The following is a 16,380-nucleotide window of genomic DNA, read 5'->3' as shown; positions in this document are numbered from 1 at the left end:
AAAATAGATGCGCCTTTGTCTGCGCGTATGTTATAATCATTTCTAGATAACTTCGTCCTCGTCTTCGGATCTCCCACTTCTTTACTTCCGTTTCTCGTCGATAAATCATCAGACCAAACTCTGTTCAGACAAAAACGGGTGACAAGATCAATCGCCTGACAAGATCTTGATAATGTCGGGAAGGACAGATGAAGAATCTGCGCAAGGGGTGGATCAAGAATCAGAGAGATGCTTGCCGTCCAAGCTACTGTCGTCGAAGGAGATCTCGAGGGCTAATTCTTCGTCGAGGGTTTATTTCTACGGCGGAGCCACCGTGCCGTTTGTGTGGGAGACATGTCCAGGTACTCCAAAACATACCCTTTTCTCCGATTCCTCTCATCTTCCTCCTCCGTCGCTTACGCCTCCGCCGTCCTACTTCTCCCCCGGTCACTTGTCCTCCACGCAAAAGGGACGCAACAAGATCGCGAAAGCGAAACAGACCCACTTCCTAGAGACTGTGTTTCACCTTAGGAAGAGCAATACCGTCAAGGGTCATGTCTCTCGACCCTCGTTTTCTTGGTTGTCCACGTCTTCATCCATGTCGTCGTCGTCTTCTTCGTTTTCTTCCTCCTCCTCATCGGTGTCTTTTCCGAAGAAATTGGGGTTCCACAGGAAGCGGTTTTCTCTGTCTTGCTCGAGATCGCCGCTTCCTTACGTTAAGGATGACGGCGAAGAATTGACAGTTGAAGAGGAGGAAGAGCTTCGGTCGTCGCCAGCCTCGACTCTGCGTTTCGGATCTGAAGTACGGAAAAGAGGGTTTAGTTCTTCAATGGAGAGTTTGAAGAGGGTCCTGTTTCACGTTCGCATCCATGGATCCACGAGTCTAAGATCTCACTAGCGATAGAATCGCTTGATCTTCGATTCCCGTGTTTAAATTTTCGTGAGTTCCTCTTCGTTTTTTGCTATGGAAAACGATCTTTGATTTGTGTGACGGGAAGATTTGAAGAACGAGTGTCTCGTTTCATGTTTTGCCTTGATAAAAATAAAATTCTGTACGGTTTTTGATATATTATTAATTCGTATTTGTTTTCGATAAAATCAACCCTCAAACAACAAGAACAGATCATGTGAACAGTAACAACTTTCGTTGACTTAGAACCATGTATTGTAAACTAGCTCAATTGCTTTCGAATATTATATAGTTATTAATTTCATAAATTCATTATTGTGAAAGTTTTTTATATATAATTTGTACTACTGTATAATAGCTGTCTTTTTTTAAATTTAAATAACTCATTAAAAAAAATATGATGGTTGAGCTGATTGGTGACTGATCGATTAATTCTTAATACGTTAATCTAAGAAGCATAAGAAAGATCCGACGACAAGAAAATGTCGGCAGATGAACTGACCACGTGTCAGCATTTATATCCAACTTTATAACTGTTTCTTTAATTCACATTAATTAAAATGATTCATAGTATTTTAAATTTTGGTTTGAAATAACCCATACGCTGACACGTATTAAACCGTCACGATGAAATAATTGTCAAATGAAATCGTAGATAAAATTCGCAATATCTTATTTTCAAAAGGACAACTTCTAAATAAACACATTATTTTGCAAAACAAATCTTAAAAATACAAAAATTTATTTTTATCAAAAACAAAAATACACCAATTTCCTAAATTTCTACACTCCCATAACATTTTCATACGTATAAAAGTTTTACATAAAAAGGTTGGACTTTTTTTTATAATTAGAAAGTTCATCGTATTTTTGATCCAACCACATCTCCTAAAGAATCAGAGAAATCCATATAAATGTTCATCCGTGAGGATTCGAAACCATATTGAAAATGAATTTTGTTCCCTTACTTATCGGTTGAGCGATTTGGTAAAATTGATTTCTTTTGTAGCCTTCTAGTTTAGTTGCCCTAAATTTTGTTTAAATCGTCACTTTTTGTTTTTTGAAACATCAAACGACGTGGAGCTAGCAATATTGATGGGCCCATGAAACCATAACTTTATATCTGTGTTAGTAATATTATGTGTGACTTTACATGCAATAATTTTATGTTTCCTTAATTAAATACCAGTTTGTTTGCATCTGAACAATGTGTATAACAATGTTTAGTACAAAACAGTGAATAGGAAGCGTCGTATTAGTGTTATATATATATATATGAGAGAACAGAACTTGGCTAAAATCACAAGTTGCTGCAAATGGATGGCTAATAATAGAACGCAAGATGCTTAGACTGTTATAACAAAGCAACATATTATTAAAATTTAGCCGCAAATAATGTATCGGCTTGGACGGTCCTAATCCATCTACTTCAAGTATAAAAGACATAAGGCAAGCAAATAATCATCTCAACATCTTTTTATCTTCTTATCATACGAAACAAAACTTCGAGACAAGAAATGGGTGTCGAATCGCATTACATCGCGGCATTCTGTGTTTTGGTAACTCTTTTGGTTGCACCCTTTGTTCAATCAGCAGATTCAGTAGCTTTTAGCATTACAAAATATGGTTTGATCGGGACCGAGGACGAAGATATCACTAAGGTACATATACATATACATAATATTATTCTCGACATTGAATCTTTATACCAATCATGTTTTTTGATCCGGGTTTTCTTGGAAGAAGTTGTATATATAAAGGCAATATATAAATATGTATTACATTTCATTTCATTGGATCTAAATTGGAAAATAGCTTATATTGGACTGTATATACGTGTTTTTGGACATGGTGAGTTTAGGCTTTCTCAATTGCATGGAAAGCTGCATGTTCATCACCTAGTCTAAGCCAATTGGTTATACCAAATGGGTCGTACATATTGAGACAAGTTCGGTTCGAAGGTCCATGCAAAGCTCCATTGGAGTTACAGGTTCATGGAATCATCAAAGCACCTGAAGATCCATCGGATTTCATAGAAAAAGCTGGCTGGATCACTTTCCAACGCATTGACCATTTCACTTTGGTTGGAAATGGAACCTTTGATGGTCAAGGTTCCACTGCTTGGTCTCATAATGATTGCCACAAGACTGGAGAATGCAATAAGCTTCCTATTGTGAGTTTTGATCTTCTTTCCTTAAACCCTAGTTATTATAATATTAACATTCGTCTTATTACTTATAAAATAAGTTACATCAATATATAGGTTCGACTTTTTCTCTGATAATTGAGTATCATGGACCAAATCTTAGTCAAGATTCGATTTTCGGAATTTGATGTCACAGTGTGAATACCCTATTGCAAATGTGGATCATCTATGCTCTAAACTCGATTCAACTATAATATGTTGAATTCAATGGAGATCCAATTCTTCTTCAGAAATTGATAGTTTTACAATGGCGATATATCGGTTTTCTAACAAAGAGATTTATTTTGGCAGAACATAAGGTTCAACTTCATCACCAACGGATTGGTACAAGACATAACATCTCTGAACAGCAAACTCTTCCACATCAATGTTCTTGGATGCACCAACTTAACATTCGATAGAGTAAAAATAAAAGCCCCGGAAGATAGCCCTAACACCGACGGAATCCATATTGGACGGTCCAAAAACATAAACATTATAGACTCGGAAATGTCCACAGGCGATGATTGCATCTCTATGGGACGTGGAAGCGAGAATATCACAATAGAACGAGTAAAATGCGGGCCTGGTCATGGGATTAGTGTTGGAAGCCTCGGGAGATACACGAAAGAAGAGCCTGTTTCCGGTATCATTGTCAGAAATTGTACCTTCTTCAACACGGATAACGGCGTGAGAGTTAAAACATGGCTGAGTTCCGAAAAAGCAATAGCCACTGGTTTACATTTCCATGACATTACAGTGGTTAACGTGAGCAATCCTATTGTGATTGATCAAGAATATTGCCCTTACGACCACTGTAAAGCCAAGGTGAGATTACAACTATACATTTTTCATCATCATCATCAAAATCTAAAATCCTAACAAGAAAAATGATTATTTTTTTCTTAAACAGAAACCTTCGCAAGTGAAGTTAAGCAATATCAGCTTCAAAAACATACATGGGACGTCATCGACAAAAATGGCGATGAAACTGGCTTGTAGCAGTGGAGTTCCATGCGAAAACGTCGAGATTTCGAACATTGATATTAAGTACATTGGATCTGATGGAGTTTCGATGTCGGATTGTACAAATGTCAGTCCCAAGACCTTTGGAAAACAGTACCCCTCTGCTTGTGTTGCCGCCACCAATTCCTCTGCTTGATCTTTACTTTTTTGTTTACATCAAACATATGCTTACATATGTATATTATGTTGTTATTATCATATAACAGTTTCTGATTATAAATGTTGTCTTGTCGAAAAATTTATATAACACTATATCATCGCCATATCGCAAAAATACCACGTCACTAATTAAAAAAAATAAAAAATAAAAAATTGAACTTAAAAACATAAATAATAAAAAAGAAAAATTTTAAAATCAAATAAATAATATTTCTATGTATTTACACATATATACATATGATTTTAACAGCAAATTAAAAAAAATGTGTATTTTTTAATAATTTTATAATTTGCATATTAATTAAGTTGATAAAAAATTGGCGTAGGATTCTTCCTATTTAAAGTCACGAATTCAGAGAAACTAGGAGTTGAAGTTATGATTCCATTTATATTGCTAAGGTGGTCATTGCAATTTCAAAATTTACAGTTTAACTTTAAACTTTTGTCATTAGTTGAATTTACAGTGATTTTAAATTTCTTAAAAGTCAATACTTTAGATGTATAGTTTTCTAAAATTTTAATAACTAAAAAAACGTAACGATGAATAAAAACGTTTGCCATAGAGATCATGATACAAAATAGAATCACAATTAACTCATTGGCTATAAATAAAAAAATAGATCAAATTTAAATTATCATGAGACATCGATCACATCATCATATCTTACAAGAGAAACAACTTTCATTCCCTTGATTTCAATTTCCCTTTCCTCCCTCTGAACACTTCAACTGAACACTTCCACCATTCATGGACTCCTTAGTATGATGATCACTCCTATAGACATACTTACAAGCAGCCCACAAGAACAGCCCCATATTCACCGTCGAAATCGCTATCAGAAACCCATAGTAATAATCCAGCCTCGAGTCATTCAAGTTGCGACCAATCCAGCTCTTTCCATTCCCTCTCCCCGTGATGCTATTGACCACTGTCACCAAGAAACTGTTCAAGAAGTTCCCTAACCCGACACCGCTCGTGAAAAACGTCGTCCCGAGGCTTTGCATATCTTCGGGAGACTGATCGTAGAAGAACTCTAGTAGCCCTATGGCATGGAACACATCCGAAACGCCGAGAAGAGAGTACTGAGGGAGTAACCAGAAGACGCTCATGGGGATTATCTCCTTGGGGCTTGTGATGTGGAGCTCTCTTATCATACGCATTCTCTTGACCTCCACGGCCCAAGCAACAGCAATGGCGATGATCTGGATGACGAATCCGATCCCTAGGCGCCTTACAAGCAGCCCACAAGAACAGCCCCATATTCACCGTCGAAATCGCTATCAGAAACCCATAGTAATAATCCAGCCTCGAGTCATTCAAGTTGCGACCAATCCAGCTCTTTCCATTCCCTCTCCCCGTGATGCTATTGACCACTGTCACCAAGAAACTGTTCAAGAAGTTCCCTAACCCGACACCGCTCGTGAAAAACGTCGTCCCGAGGCTTTGCATATCTTCGGGAGACTGATCGTAGAAGAACTCTAGTAGCCCTATGGCATGGAACACATCCGAAACGCCGAGAAGAGAGTACTGAGGGAGTAACCAGAAGACGCTCATGGGGATTATCTCCTTGGGGCTTGTGATGTGGAGCTCTCTTATCATACGCATTCTCTTGACCTCCACGGCCCAAGCAACAGCAATGGCGATGATCTGGATGACGAATCCGATCCCTAGGCGCTGGAGGAGAGTGATCCCTCTAGGGTTTCCGGTTTTCTTGCGCATCAAGGGAACGAAGTACTTGTCGTAGATTGGCACCGAAATGAGCATCGAGATCGTGACGAAACTGCCGAGCGAGGCAGACGGGAGCTGGAACTCAGACCCGATCTTCCGGTCGAGAGTGGTTCCTTGTTTGACGAAGAGAGTGTTGATTTGTGCCCATAACATGCTTGGGATCAATGTCACAAGCCATATCAAGATTAGCCCTAAGATACGTTTGGCCACTTCCACTTGTGTCGCCGTACAAGGTAGATCTCTTGAATCCGTTTTAATCGCTGCCTTGTCCAAGAACCTGCGACATATAATTCATTAGGTGGATATATGATTTAATTCTAAATATTAATCCATGTATTGAATTCTATATACGTTCCCTAAAAAGAATAGTATGAAATTTTATTAAACTTGGATCCAAGCCCATTTATCAATAAATAAAATGTGAAAAGGGAAAGTTAAGCAGAATAACGGAAGACCATAATCATCAAATCATATTGTTGAGTGGGAACCATGTGCCATTCCCGTTATTTCTAATCAGACCATTAAAAAACAATTCTAATTTCTAATAAGTGTCGATGTTATAGAAAGACCAATGGGCCGCCAACCCTATTTTCATTTTTTATTGTCTAAAGGAATCAACTTGTAATATTCCTCTTTTTCTTTTTCTTTTTTTAAAAAGTTCAATGTAAAGGGTAAACTTTTATTTTAGATAATGATACAAGAAAGTGATTATATTATTTGATTAGAATCACGATTTGAAAGAAAGTTAACTTTAATTATACGATTAAAGGAGGACAACTTTATGTTTGGTACTAGTTTATATTATAAGGTGTATATAATGGATCCAAGTTTAAACCCTTTGTTTGCAATTTGTTTCTTAAATTAAGATGGTCGGTGAAGATGAAAAAATAATAAAAAAGAATTAATGAAATAATCAAATGCTAATGAATACTGACCTGAAGATTGGAGTGTGATGGACTTGTTTCTTGCCGCTGCTAATGTAATATTGTACGTCAAGTTCATGAAGCTCCAAAGGGTCATGGGGACATTGAAGCTTCCGGTTCCTGAAAGCTGCAATGGGGACTCGGCCCAAATCCTTAGCAAAGTTCCCAGTCTTTAGGACCTTGTGTCGGTAAAATGGTGTTCCGATATAGAACACGATTAGGGACAAGGTTAGTCCAATGGTCGGGATACCGTACCCTAAGCCCCAACCCAAATTTTCTTGAATGTAAACAAGTCCCACAGTAGCGAAGAGTGCTCCAAGAAAGGCAGTGAACATCCACCAATTAAAGAACGAGATCTTGAGCTCCTTCTCTCGAGGATTGGAATCGTCGAATTGGTCCGCCCCGAACGTTGATATGGTCGGCTTTGTTCCACCTGCTCCGAGGGCTGTGATGTAGAGAGACAAGTAGAAGAACGTGATCTGAAATGATGAAGCCTTGTTGCATACACCATTTTCGCACGTGGGACTTAGTGATTTCAGCGAAACCGCCATAGTTAACAAGACCATCCCCTGTAGATACGGTATCGTCATTGTTAATTCATTCATATCATGTCATATAAAAGACGTCACGGTAGTAAAAGGAATTCAAAAGAGACACTTTGACCCTCGTATCTTTTGAACCGACAAATCGGAAATGTCAAAAGTCATTATGATTGAGTGCAGATCATAAATGTCACATTAGTTTTGAATCTTCGATAAGATACGTTCGGATTCCTCTTGACCACTATTGTCCATGAAGCACAAATAACGTTAGATGAAAGAGGAACAGTGGGGCCAAAGCATGAAGATTCCAATCCCGTCAAGGGTGTTGGTGAAGGTACATTTATGGTTTTGATTTCATTTAGGACGTGGATACATGCATACGATTATATATATATATATATATATTTACACACACATGTGCATACAGTAATTCAGTATTAAGTGACCACAATGGGTCCAAATTATTAAGCGTCGTCCGCAAATTAGTGGGTGGGATTTGGACAAGTCATCACGTATTTACGCTTGTAGAAATGGCCACACGAATTTAGTGTTTGACTCATGAATGCGATTGTTTTATAATTTATTATTACAATCTAACCCGAAATTACCGAGAAGGAAAAAAACTACGAAATATTTTTTACATGCCACATCAGTCCGTATCGATTGTCAATGGGTCCAATGATTAAGTCCATATCTTGAACTGCCACATGTTTTAATATTGTTTAGCTTGCTTACAACAAATTCATAATTGTTAACTGATATAAAACTTCAGACTTTGATTGAGTAATTCGGATATTTTGTTTAATCTTTTCTCTAAATTTTAAACAAATAAAAAAGCATAATCAAATTTACAAAAACACAAACAAACAAAAAAAGTGGTAGAAAAAGAGATGATGTAAAAGATTAAAATTGGGAGGGGGGGAATAATAATTACCACGACGTAGACGACGGAGAAAATGGTGAAGGTCCAAAACCGACCCAAGTATGAATCGGCCAACAAAGCTCCGAGAATCGGAGTTAACCAGACGGCTCCGGTCCAATTATTCACATTCCTAACCGATGAGATCGTGTCTTCGTGCAGTCTTGTCGTCAAGTAGGTCACCAAATTCGCCGCTATTCCATAAAACGCCATCCTCTCGAATGTTTCGTATCCTATACGCATACACACACAAGAAAAGCCATTGAGCTACTGCTCTAAGCTTTTAATATGCATATGGAAAGCAACCCACGTAATAATAATATGCAAACAATTTCTTGGAGCCATTCATCACGATTAATCATGAATAAAAAAGGGTCCAATTCTATTAGCTATATATGTTGTTTTGGGACAATTGTTTATGTATGATATAAACAAATTTAGGGTTTGATAATGATGTAAAAAGGAAGAGGAATCAATAGACTTGTGTAGTGATAAACTATATATATAAGGTTCATATGGTTTGCTTTTCATCGGACGAAAACGCTTTATTGGGAAAGAGGAATGACCGAGGAGGAAAGAGCAAGCCCCCCATCGGCCGGTTTTCGAAGCGATGACGGGCCGGCCACGGATGTCGACGGTTCCATCTTGTGTGTAATCATCCTTTGAAACCTCCATTGTCTCTCCTCTTCTTTCTCCTTGCTTGTTTTATTTCAATATTGATAGGAGTGGGGAGAAATATGGGAATGGTTTAAGGCTGAAAAGAGTTCTCACACATTAGCTACGGAGTCTCAAACATTAGCTACGGAGTCTCAAACATTAGTTATGGAGTCTAAAATATATTTGAAATTTGTTTTTTCCTCGTAATTTAATTAATTATCACGGAACTAAAATAGGGTAATATGAATCAAGTAATCTATTAATAACAACACTCTACCTGTAGAAATAAAATTAGATGTTCCAAATTTAGATTATGATATATTTGTACCTTTAAAAAAAAACTGATTTTATTTTGATCAGATATAATGATAAAAACAAACAATAAGCACAAAAATATTTTATATTATTTCAAAATATTAAAAAACTTTAAAACTCTGTTAGATTCATTTTATTTTTTTTGAAAAATATTTGAAAATAGCCAGACTACACTGAAATGAGAAAATAAAAGTGGTAATCATAAGTTTAATGATTATCTATTTTATTTTTAAAAGAGATGATAATAAAAAATATTTTCCAAACTTTTTAAAAATTGTAATCTAGAATAAATATAAAAATAATGATTTAGAGTACTATATGATTACATAAATGTATTGTTTTAAATTTAAATATATTAAAACTATCGTTAGCTAAAAATATTAAATAACTATATAAAATATTTATATATTCATTTTTTTAAATAAAATTGGTGATTTTAAAACATTTTTCCACAAAGTACGAATAAAATAGTTAGATTAACTAATAATTAATAAAATAAATCATTTACAAAACAGTAAAATACTCTAAAGCTAACAAAATAATAAAATCAAACACTCTAAAATACGACAAAGATTATTTCTATATTTTTTTAAATGCTAAAAAATTCAAAGTATATAAAAATTATTTTTTATAATTAATTATAGGAATAAATCCAAAAAAACCTTCAAATTTTTCTAGTTACAAAAAAAAACTTCTACTTAAAATTCATCATGAAAAATCAGCAACTATTAATTTTGAGCGAAAAACCTCATTAACTATATAAATTATTTAAAAGCAATATTTTACTTTAAATTTATAATAAAAATCATCAATTATTAAAATATAAAAAATATATATTAATATTTAAAAGATTGTAAATTGAATATATTTTATTGGTTGTAAATATTATATTAAAAATTATATTATATATTATTATTTTAGAGATTGTAAATTATCAATTTAAATTTTTTCATAAATTTATATAATAATTTTAATAAAAAATCATCAACTATTTAAAAATCTAAAACAATATTCTATTTAAAATTTAGAAATCTATAAAAAATAAAATATGTTCAATTTACAAAATTTCAAATATTAATATATAATAAAATTTTAAATATAATATTTACAACCAATAAAATATACTGAATTTTAAATATAACATTTGTATACAAATTTTATTATATAAAGATTGATGTTTATAAATAGTTATATAAAATAAATGTATATAATAATTTTAATAAAAAATCATCAACTATTTAAAAATCTAAAACAATATTCTATTTAAAATTTAGAAATCTATAAAAAATAAAATATGTTCAATTTACAAAATTTCAAATATTAATATATAATAAAATTTTAAATATAATATTTACAACCAATAAAATATACTGAATTTTAAATATAACATTTGTATACAAATTTTATTATATAAAGATTGATGTTTATAAATAGTTATATAAAATTTTAAATATTAAAATATAATAAAAATAATATGTTTTTATTATGATTTTTAGAATTATATAATTTATATATATTTTTATTCAAATTTTATAGATTTTTATAATAAATTTAAACCAAAATATTTTTTTGAGTAACATAGATAGATGATTAGTTTTTTTATTAAAATTAATAATTGATTTTTTAAAAAAAAATTAAAAGTGAAATATTGTTTTAAATAATTTGTATAGTTAATAGTTTTTTTTTTCTCAAAATTAATAGTTGATAGTTTTTTATGATGAATTTTAAGTAGAAGGTTTTTTTTTTGTGTAAGCAGAAAATTTGAAGGTTTTTTTTGGCTTTGTCCCTTAATTATATTATGAAGAAAAATTACATAATTAAATCTATACTTAATTTTTTATTATCATAATTTAGTTAATTATGGTAGAGTTCGTAATGTCGTATGGTTCTAATATCTATATTTAGATAATGAAAGTTTTGCCACAATGATGATACGTACCTTCTAATTCCCAAGTCGCTTTGCTCTCTTCCACCCGCCGCCGCAGGCTCCGGCGGCTCCTCTTCCGGTCCCGTCTTCTTCAATTTTTTCCTCAACCATTCACTCTGGGTCCATGGAGTACGGTGATATTGCAAGTGAGAATTCCCAAAGAATAAAAACATTACATTAATTATAATTGGATGATATTGATCTTGTTTGTTTGTTAATTATTAAGAGATATGGAGAAAATTTGAGAGATAGTTTGAAGGTGGAGAAAGGAATAGTCGGGATTGAAGGAAGAGTGAGAGATGAAATGAAATTAGGGATTTTTAAATTTATCGGTATAATACAATGATTTATGTAAACCGGTTAAATCATATTCGGTTTACTGACTTTGTAATTTTTTTATATGACATCTACGTGTCATTGATGTGTGTGGCCAAATTTCGCCACCTGGGATTTCTAAATGGCAAAAAAAATTTATATATTATTTTTAAAAATTTGAGGATTTCTCTAAATTAAGTAAGAACAACATATCTTATTTAATCAATAAAATCAAATATAAATATTACTAATATTCTCAAATCTTCTCCATATCTTTTAATATCAATATTAATAATATATACATACACATATATAAATGCTTACACATACATACATATGTATATATATACATTATGTGTGTTTGTATGGATTTTTGTACATATGTATATGTATATATATTGTAAAGTTTTATTTTTAATTATTTATTAGTATATTTATAATAAATTTTTAAAATTTTATTTTTAATATTTTAATTATTAAATTATTTTTGACAATGTTGATGTAAATTTATGACACCAGATGAGGGTGTGATTATACTTTTGTAAAATTATTAAAGTGTTAGGTTTGTGTAGAGATTATGATTATGATTAATAAAATAACAAAAAATGTGGCCGTAGAGACAATGATTAATAAAATAAAGTCAGAAAAATCTATATAGTGTCTAAAAATAAAGAAAAAAAAAGACAAACTTTTATTTATCAGGAGACATCACGACATCATTTCTTACAGGAGAAACAACCTAAGACCATTCCCTTAATTTCATATATTTTTTTCAAAACCCAAATTAGATACTAAGGGAAGAAGTCTCCAAGGCTTTGCCCTCCATCTGAACACTTCCCCCGTTCATGAACTCCTTAGTATGATCATCATTCTTATAGACATACTTACAAGCAGCCCACAAGAACAGCCCCAAATTCACCGTCGAAATCACCATTAGAAACCCGTAGTAATAATCCAGCCTCGAGTCATTCAAGTTGTCACCGATCCAACTCTTTCCGTTCCCTCTCCCTGTGATCTTGTCGACCACTGTCACCAAGAAACTGTTCAAGAAGTTCCCTAACCCGATACCGCTCGTGAAAAACGTCGTCCCGAGGCTTTGCATATCTTCCGGAGATTGATCGTAGAAGAATTCAAGTAACCCTATCGCGTTGAAGACATCCGCAACGCCGAGAAGAGAGTACTGAGGGAGCAGCCAGAAGATGCTCATAGGGATTATCTCCTTAGGGCTCGTGATGTGGAACTCTCTTATCATACGCATTCTCTTGACCTCCACAGCCGAAGCAACGGCAATGGCGATGATCTGGATGACGAATCCGATCCCTAGGCGCTGGAGGAGAGTGATCCCTCTAGGGTTTCCGGTTTTCTTGCGCATCAAGGGAACGAAGTACTGGTCGTACATCGGTACGGAAAGGAGCATGGAGAGCGTAACAAAACTTCCGAGCGAGGCCGCGGGGATCTGAAACCCTGACCCGATCTTCCGGTCGAGAGTGGTCCCTTGTTTGACGAAGAGAGTGTTGATTTGTGCCCATAACGTGCTTGGGATCAATGTCACAAGCCATATCAAGATTAGCCCTAAGATACGCTTGGCCACTTCCACTTGTGTCACCGTACAAGGTAGGTCTCTTGAATCTGTTTTGATGGCTGCCTTGTCCAAGAACCTGCGACATATAATTCATTTGGTGGATATATGATTTAATTGTCAATATTAATGTACGCATTGAATTCTACGTTCCATATTTGTGTGTGTTAGATCAAAAAGGAAGATATATGTAAAATCTAGTTGGAAATATAAGCTAGAAAACGAGAAAATTCTCTAAAAAAATTAGTATGGAAAATTACCAAAATTGGATCCAAACCCATTTATAAACAAAGAAAATCAAATCATGTGAAAGGAGAGAGTTTAGCATAATAATGGAAGACCGTAATCATTAACGTCACGGAAACCGTTATCTTTCTTAATCTTTTTGTAATATTATATCGCACATGTTGCTGAGTGGGGAAACGTGTCATTCCCATTATTTCTAATCAGACCATCAAAAAAATAATAATTTCATGGTGCGGCGGGCGAATTGGGTTCAAAAGGTGAACAATTCTGATTTCTAACGAAGTGTCGATGTTATAAAGAGATGTCAAATGTAAAGATGACGTGTCCTTATACTCATGGTAATCATAAAACCACGCCTGCCTTAGACGAATACGACTTCTCGATTCACGAGTAATGTATGATTCTAGAAAACATAAAATCTGCTGTTTTTTTTTTGTGGGTATGGACATATATACAAAATCAAGATGATATTTTTCAATTTCTTTTGATAATAATAATAGTAATCATTACACTCGACGATTTCATTCTACATTTTTTAAGTAATTTTTTAAAATAATTTCTAGTTTTTCTCTTAATTAAAACTATTGCAAATCTAATATTTTAATAACAATGTAGTTTTTATCATTAAACCATATATAAGATTTTTTTATATTTTTTTAAAAAAGTGTGAAAAATTCTAGAATGACAATTATAGGGAGTACTATTATTTATGTTTTGGGTGACCAGTTTGGTACAGTTGATAAAGTCGGTGGCTTTTGCAATGTGATACATGCGACACGAGTTTTAGTGGGGAATACATTGGGGAAGACTTTGGTGGAGTGGCATCGGGAATTTGGGACCATCCATGGATATGTGATATGATGGTGCATGTACTCTTTGAACATAAATTAGAAAAAAATAAAAAGAAAATAAAATAAACGGAAAAAAAAGAGGATTCATCAAACGATATGTTGCCTCTGTTTCAGGACAGAGATCTTTAAAAAAAAATGTCACGTGTATGTATAAATATACACACACATCGTAAAACACATACGTATGGACACAAAGGTTGTAGTGCTCTTAGATTCTGGAGGGCCAACCCTATCTTCAGACAAAACCAACTTTTTTTTTCCTATATAGGATCTTAAGTGATGGTTCAATGGGCCGCCCACGCTATTTTCATTTCTTGTAAAAAAGAATCAACTTGTTAATTGTTATATTCCTCTCTTTTTTTAGAAAAAAAATATATATCTAAAGGGTAAACTTTTATTTAAGATAGCGATCATACAAGAAAGTGATTATATTATTTGATTAGAATCACGATTTGAAAGAAAGATAACTTTAATTATACGATTAAAGGAAGACAACTTTATGATTTGTTATATATAGTTTATAAAGTGTGTATAATAATGGGTCCAACTAATTATCACCCTTTTTTTGATAGTAGTCATACCATCTAGTGGGTAATATTTCGATTTGTTTTGTCACACGGTTTCCTAAATAAGATGGTCGGTGTGAAGATGAAAATAATAATGAAAAGAATTAATGAAACAATCAAATGGTAATGAATACCGACCTGAAGATTGGAGTGTGATGGACTTGCTGTTTGCCACTAATGTAATATTGCACGTCTACTTCATGGAGCTCCAAAGGGTCATCGGGGCATGAAAGCTTCCGGTTCCTGAAAGCTGAAATAGGGACTCGGACCAAATCCTTAGCCAAGTTCCCGGTCTTTAGGACCTTGTGTCGGTAAAATGGTGTTCCGAGATAGAACACGAATAGGGACAATAATAGTCCAACGGTCGGGATGCCGTACCCTAAGCCCCAACCCAAGTTTTCTTGAATGTAGACAAGTCCCAAAGTAGCGAACAGTGCTCCAAGAAATGCGCTGAACATCCACCAGTTAAAGAACGAGACCTTAAGCTTCTTCTCTCGAGGATTGAAATCGTCGAATTGGTCGGCCCCGAACGTTGATATGTTCGGCTTTGTTCCACCTGCTCCAATGGCTATGATGTAGAGAGACAAGTAGAAGAACGTGATCTGCAAGGATGAAGCCTTGTTGCATACACCATTTTCGCACGTGGGTCTTAGCGACTTCAGTGAAACCGCCATGGTCAACAAGATCATCCCCTACAGATGCGATATCGTTATTGTCCATATCATATCATGTCATAGAAAAGAGTTAATAGTAATAACCGGAATATAAAAGACACTTTTGACCCTCATATCGTTTGATCACATCCAAAATTGACTAGCATATTGCCTTTTGAACCGACAAATCGGAAATGTCAAAAGTCATTATGATTGAGTACAGATCATAAATGTCACATTAGTTTCGATAAGATACGTTCGGATCCCTCCTGACCACTATCGTTCATGAAGCACCAATAACGTTAGAGGTAAGAGGAATCGTGGGGCCAAAGCATGAAGATTCCAATTCCATCACATACACATGTGGAGTGTATGTATATATATATATATAATCGTATGTATCCATGTCCGAAATGTAATCATAAAAACTTACCTAAACCAACACCAATAGTAATCCATCATTAGATTAACACAATGGGTCCAAAATCTTAAGCCAAGCAAGCAAAATCGTGGGTGTGATTTGGACGCGTCATCATTCACGTATGCACACTTGTAGTGGCCGCACGAATTTAGTGTTTGACTCATGAATGTGATTTTTTTTATTTGTTATTACAATTTAAATCGAAAATACAAAAAAAAAAAAAGAATCCAAACGAATGAATCCCAACATTAGTATGCACACCAAAACATCTTTGCATTGTATTTTACAATGCCATATCAGTCCTATCAATTGTCATGGGTTCCAATGACGATGAGTCCATATCCTAGACTATCACATATTTTTAACATTTTTTTAACGTCAAATTCTTAATTTTTAAACGATTTAAAAATCCAAAATCAGATTGAGAAATTCGTATATTTTGTTTAGTCTTTTATTTATATATATATATATATAAATA

At 34.0% G+C, this 16,380-nt stretch overlaps 3 protein-coding genes across 3 annotated transcripts in view; 1 reads left to right on the top strand and 2 right to left on the bottom strand.

Annotated features, from left to right (window-relative positions):
- Positions 1-6: 6 nt before the first annotated feature.
- LOC104808267 (exopolygalacturonase-like) lies at positions 7-4,314 on the top strand. The gene is made up of 5 exons (XM_010533918.1): positions 7-341; positions 2,486-2,550; positions 2,751-3,062; positions 3,387-3,902; positions 3,988-4,314. The coding sequence occupies exons 1-5, from the start codon at positions 173-175 to the stop codon at positions 4,234-4,236; spliced, it is 1,311 nt and encodes a 436-aa protein (XP_010532220.1). The 5' UTR covers positions 7-172; the 3' UTR covers positions 4,237-4,314.
- Positions 4,315-4,915: 601 nt separating this feature from the next.
- LOC104808266 (protein NRT1/ PTR FAMILY 5.1-like) lies at positions 4,916-9,128 on the bottom strand. The gene is made up of 5 exons (XM_010533917.1): positions 8,939-9,128; positions 8,388-8,605; positions 6,924-7,480; positions 5,875-6,265; positions 4,916-5,429 (listed from the first exon to the last, which is right to left on the bottom strand). The coding sequence occupies exons 1-5, from the start codon at positions 9,045-9,047 to the stop codon at positions 4,956-4,958; spliced, it is 1,749 nt and encodes a 582-aa protein (XP_010532219.1). The 5' UTR covers positions 9,048-9,128; the 3' UTR covers positions 4,916-4,955.
- Positions 9,129-12,248: 3,120 nt separating this feature from the next.
- LOC104808265 (protein NRT1/ PTR FAMILY 5.1) overlaps positions 12,249-16,380 on the bottom strand; it is a 6,003-nt gene continuing 1,871 nt past the window's right edge. Inside the window, exons 3-4 of the mRNA XM_010533916.1 lie at positions 14,967-15,520; positions 12,249-13,244 (exon numbers count right to left, since the gene is read on the bottom strand). Of these exons, the coding sequence (XP_010532218.1) occupies positions 12,371-13,244; positions 14,967-15,520 (1,428 nt within the window). The 3' untranslated portion in view covers positions 12,249-12,370. The remainder of the gene's footprint in view (positions 13,245-14,966; positions 15,521-16,380) is intronic.

This window comes from Tarenaya hassleriana, unplaced genomic scaffold (genome assembly GCF_000463585.1).
Source record: "Tarenaya hassleriana unplaced genomic scaffold, ASM46358v1 Cleome14, whole genome shotgun sequence".
Classification (NCBI taxonomy): Eukaryota; Viridiplantae; Streptophyta; class Magnoliopsida; order Brassicales; family Cleomaceae; genus Tarenaya; species Tarenaya hassleriana.
The sequence above is the reverse complement of the archived record's forward strand: the minus strand, read 5'-3'. Positions and strand labels throughout refer to the sequence as shown.

What these genes read in the sequence shown, in the direction of transcription:
- LOC104808267 (XM_010533918.1), top strand. Translation starts at nt 173, where the DNA reads ATGTCGGGAAGGACAGATGAAGAATCTGCGCAAGGGGTGGATCAAGAA. An exon ending in AGGACGAAGATATCACTAAG is followed by an intron (nt 2,551 to 2,750) that starts GTACATATACAT and finishes TGGTGAGTTTAG; the next exon opens with GCTTTCTCAATTGCATGGAA. An exon ending in AATGCAATAAGCTTCCTATT is followed by an intron (nt 3,063 to 3,386) that starts GTGAGTTTTGAT and finishes TTATTTTGGCAG; the next exon opens with AACATAAGGTTCAACTTCAT.
- LOC104808266 (XM_010533917.1), bottom strand. Translation starts at nt 9,047, where the DNA reads ATGGAGGTTTCAAAGGATGATTACACACAAGATGGAACCGTCGACATC. An exon ending in GGCTTGCTCTTTCCTCCTCG is followed by an intron (nt 8,606 to 8,938) that starts GTCATTCCTCTT and finishes GTATGCGTATAG; the next exon opens with GATACGAAACATTCGAGAGG. An exon ending in CATCACACTCCAATCTTCAG is followed by an intron (nt 6,266 to 6,923) that starts GTCAGTATTCAT and finishes TATATGTCGCAG; the next exon opens with GTTCTTGGACAAGGCAGCGA.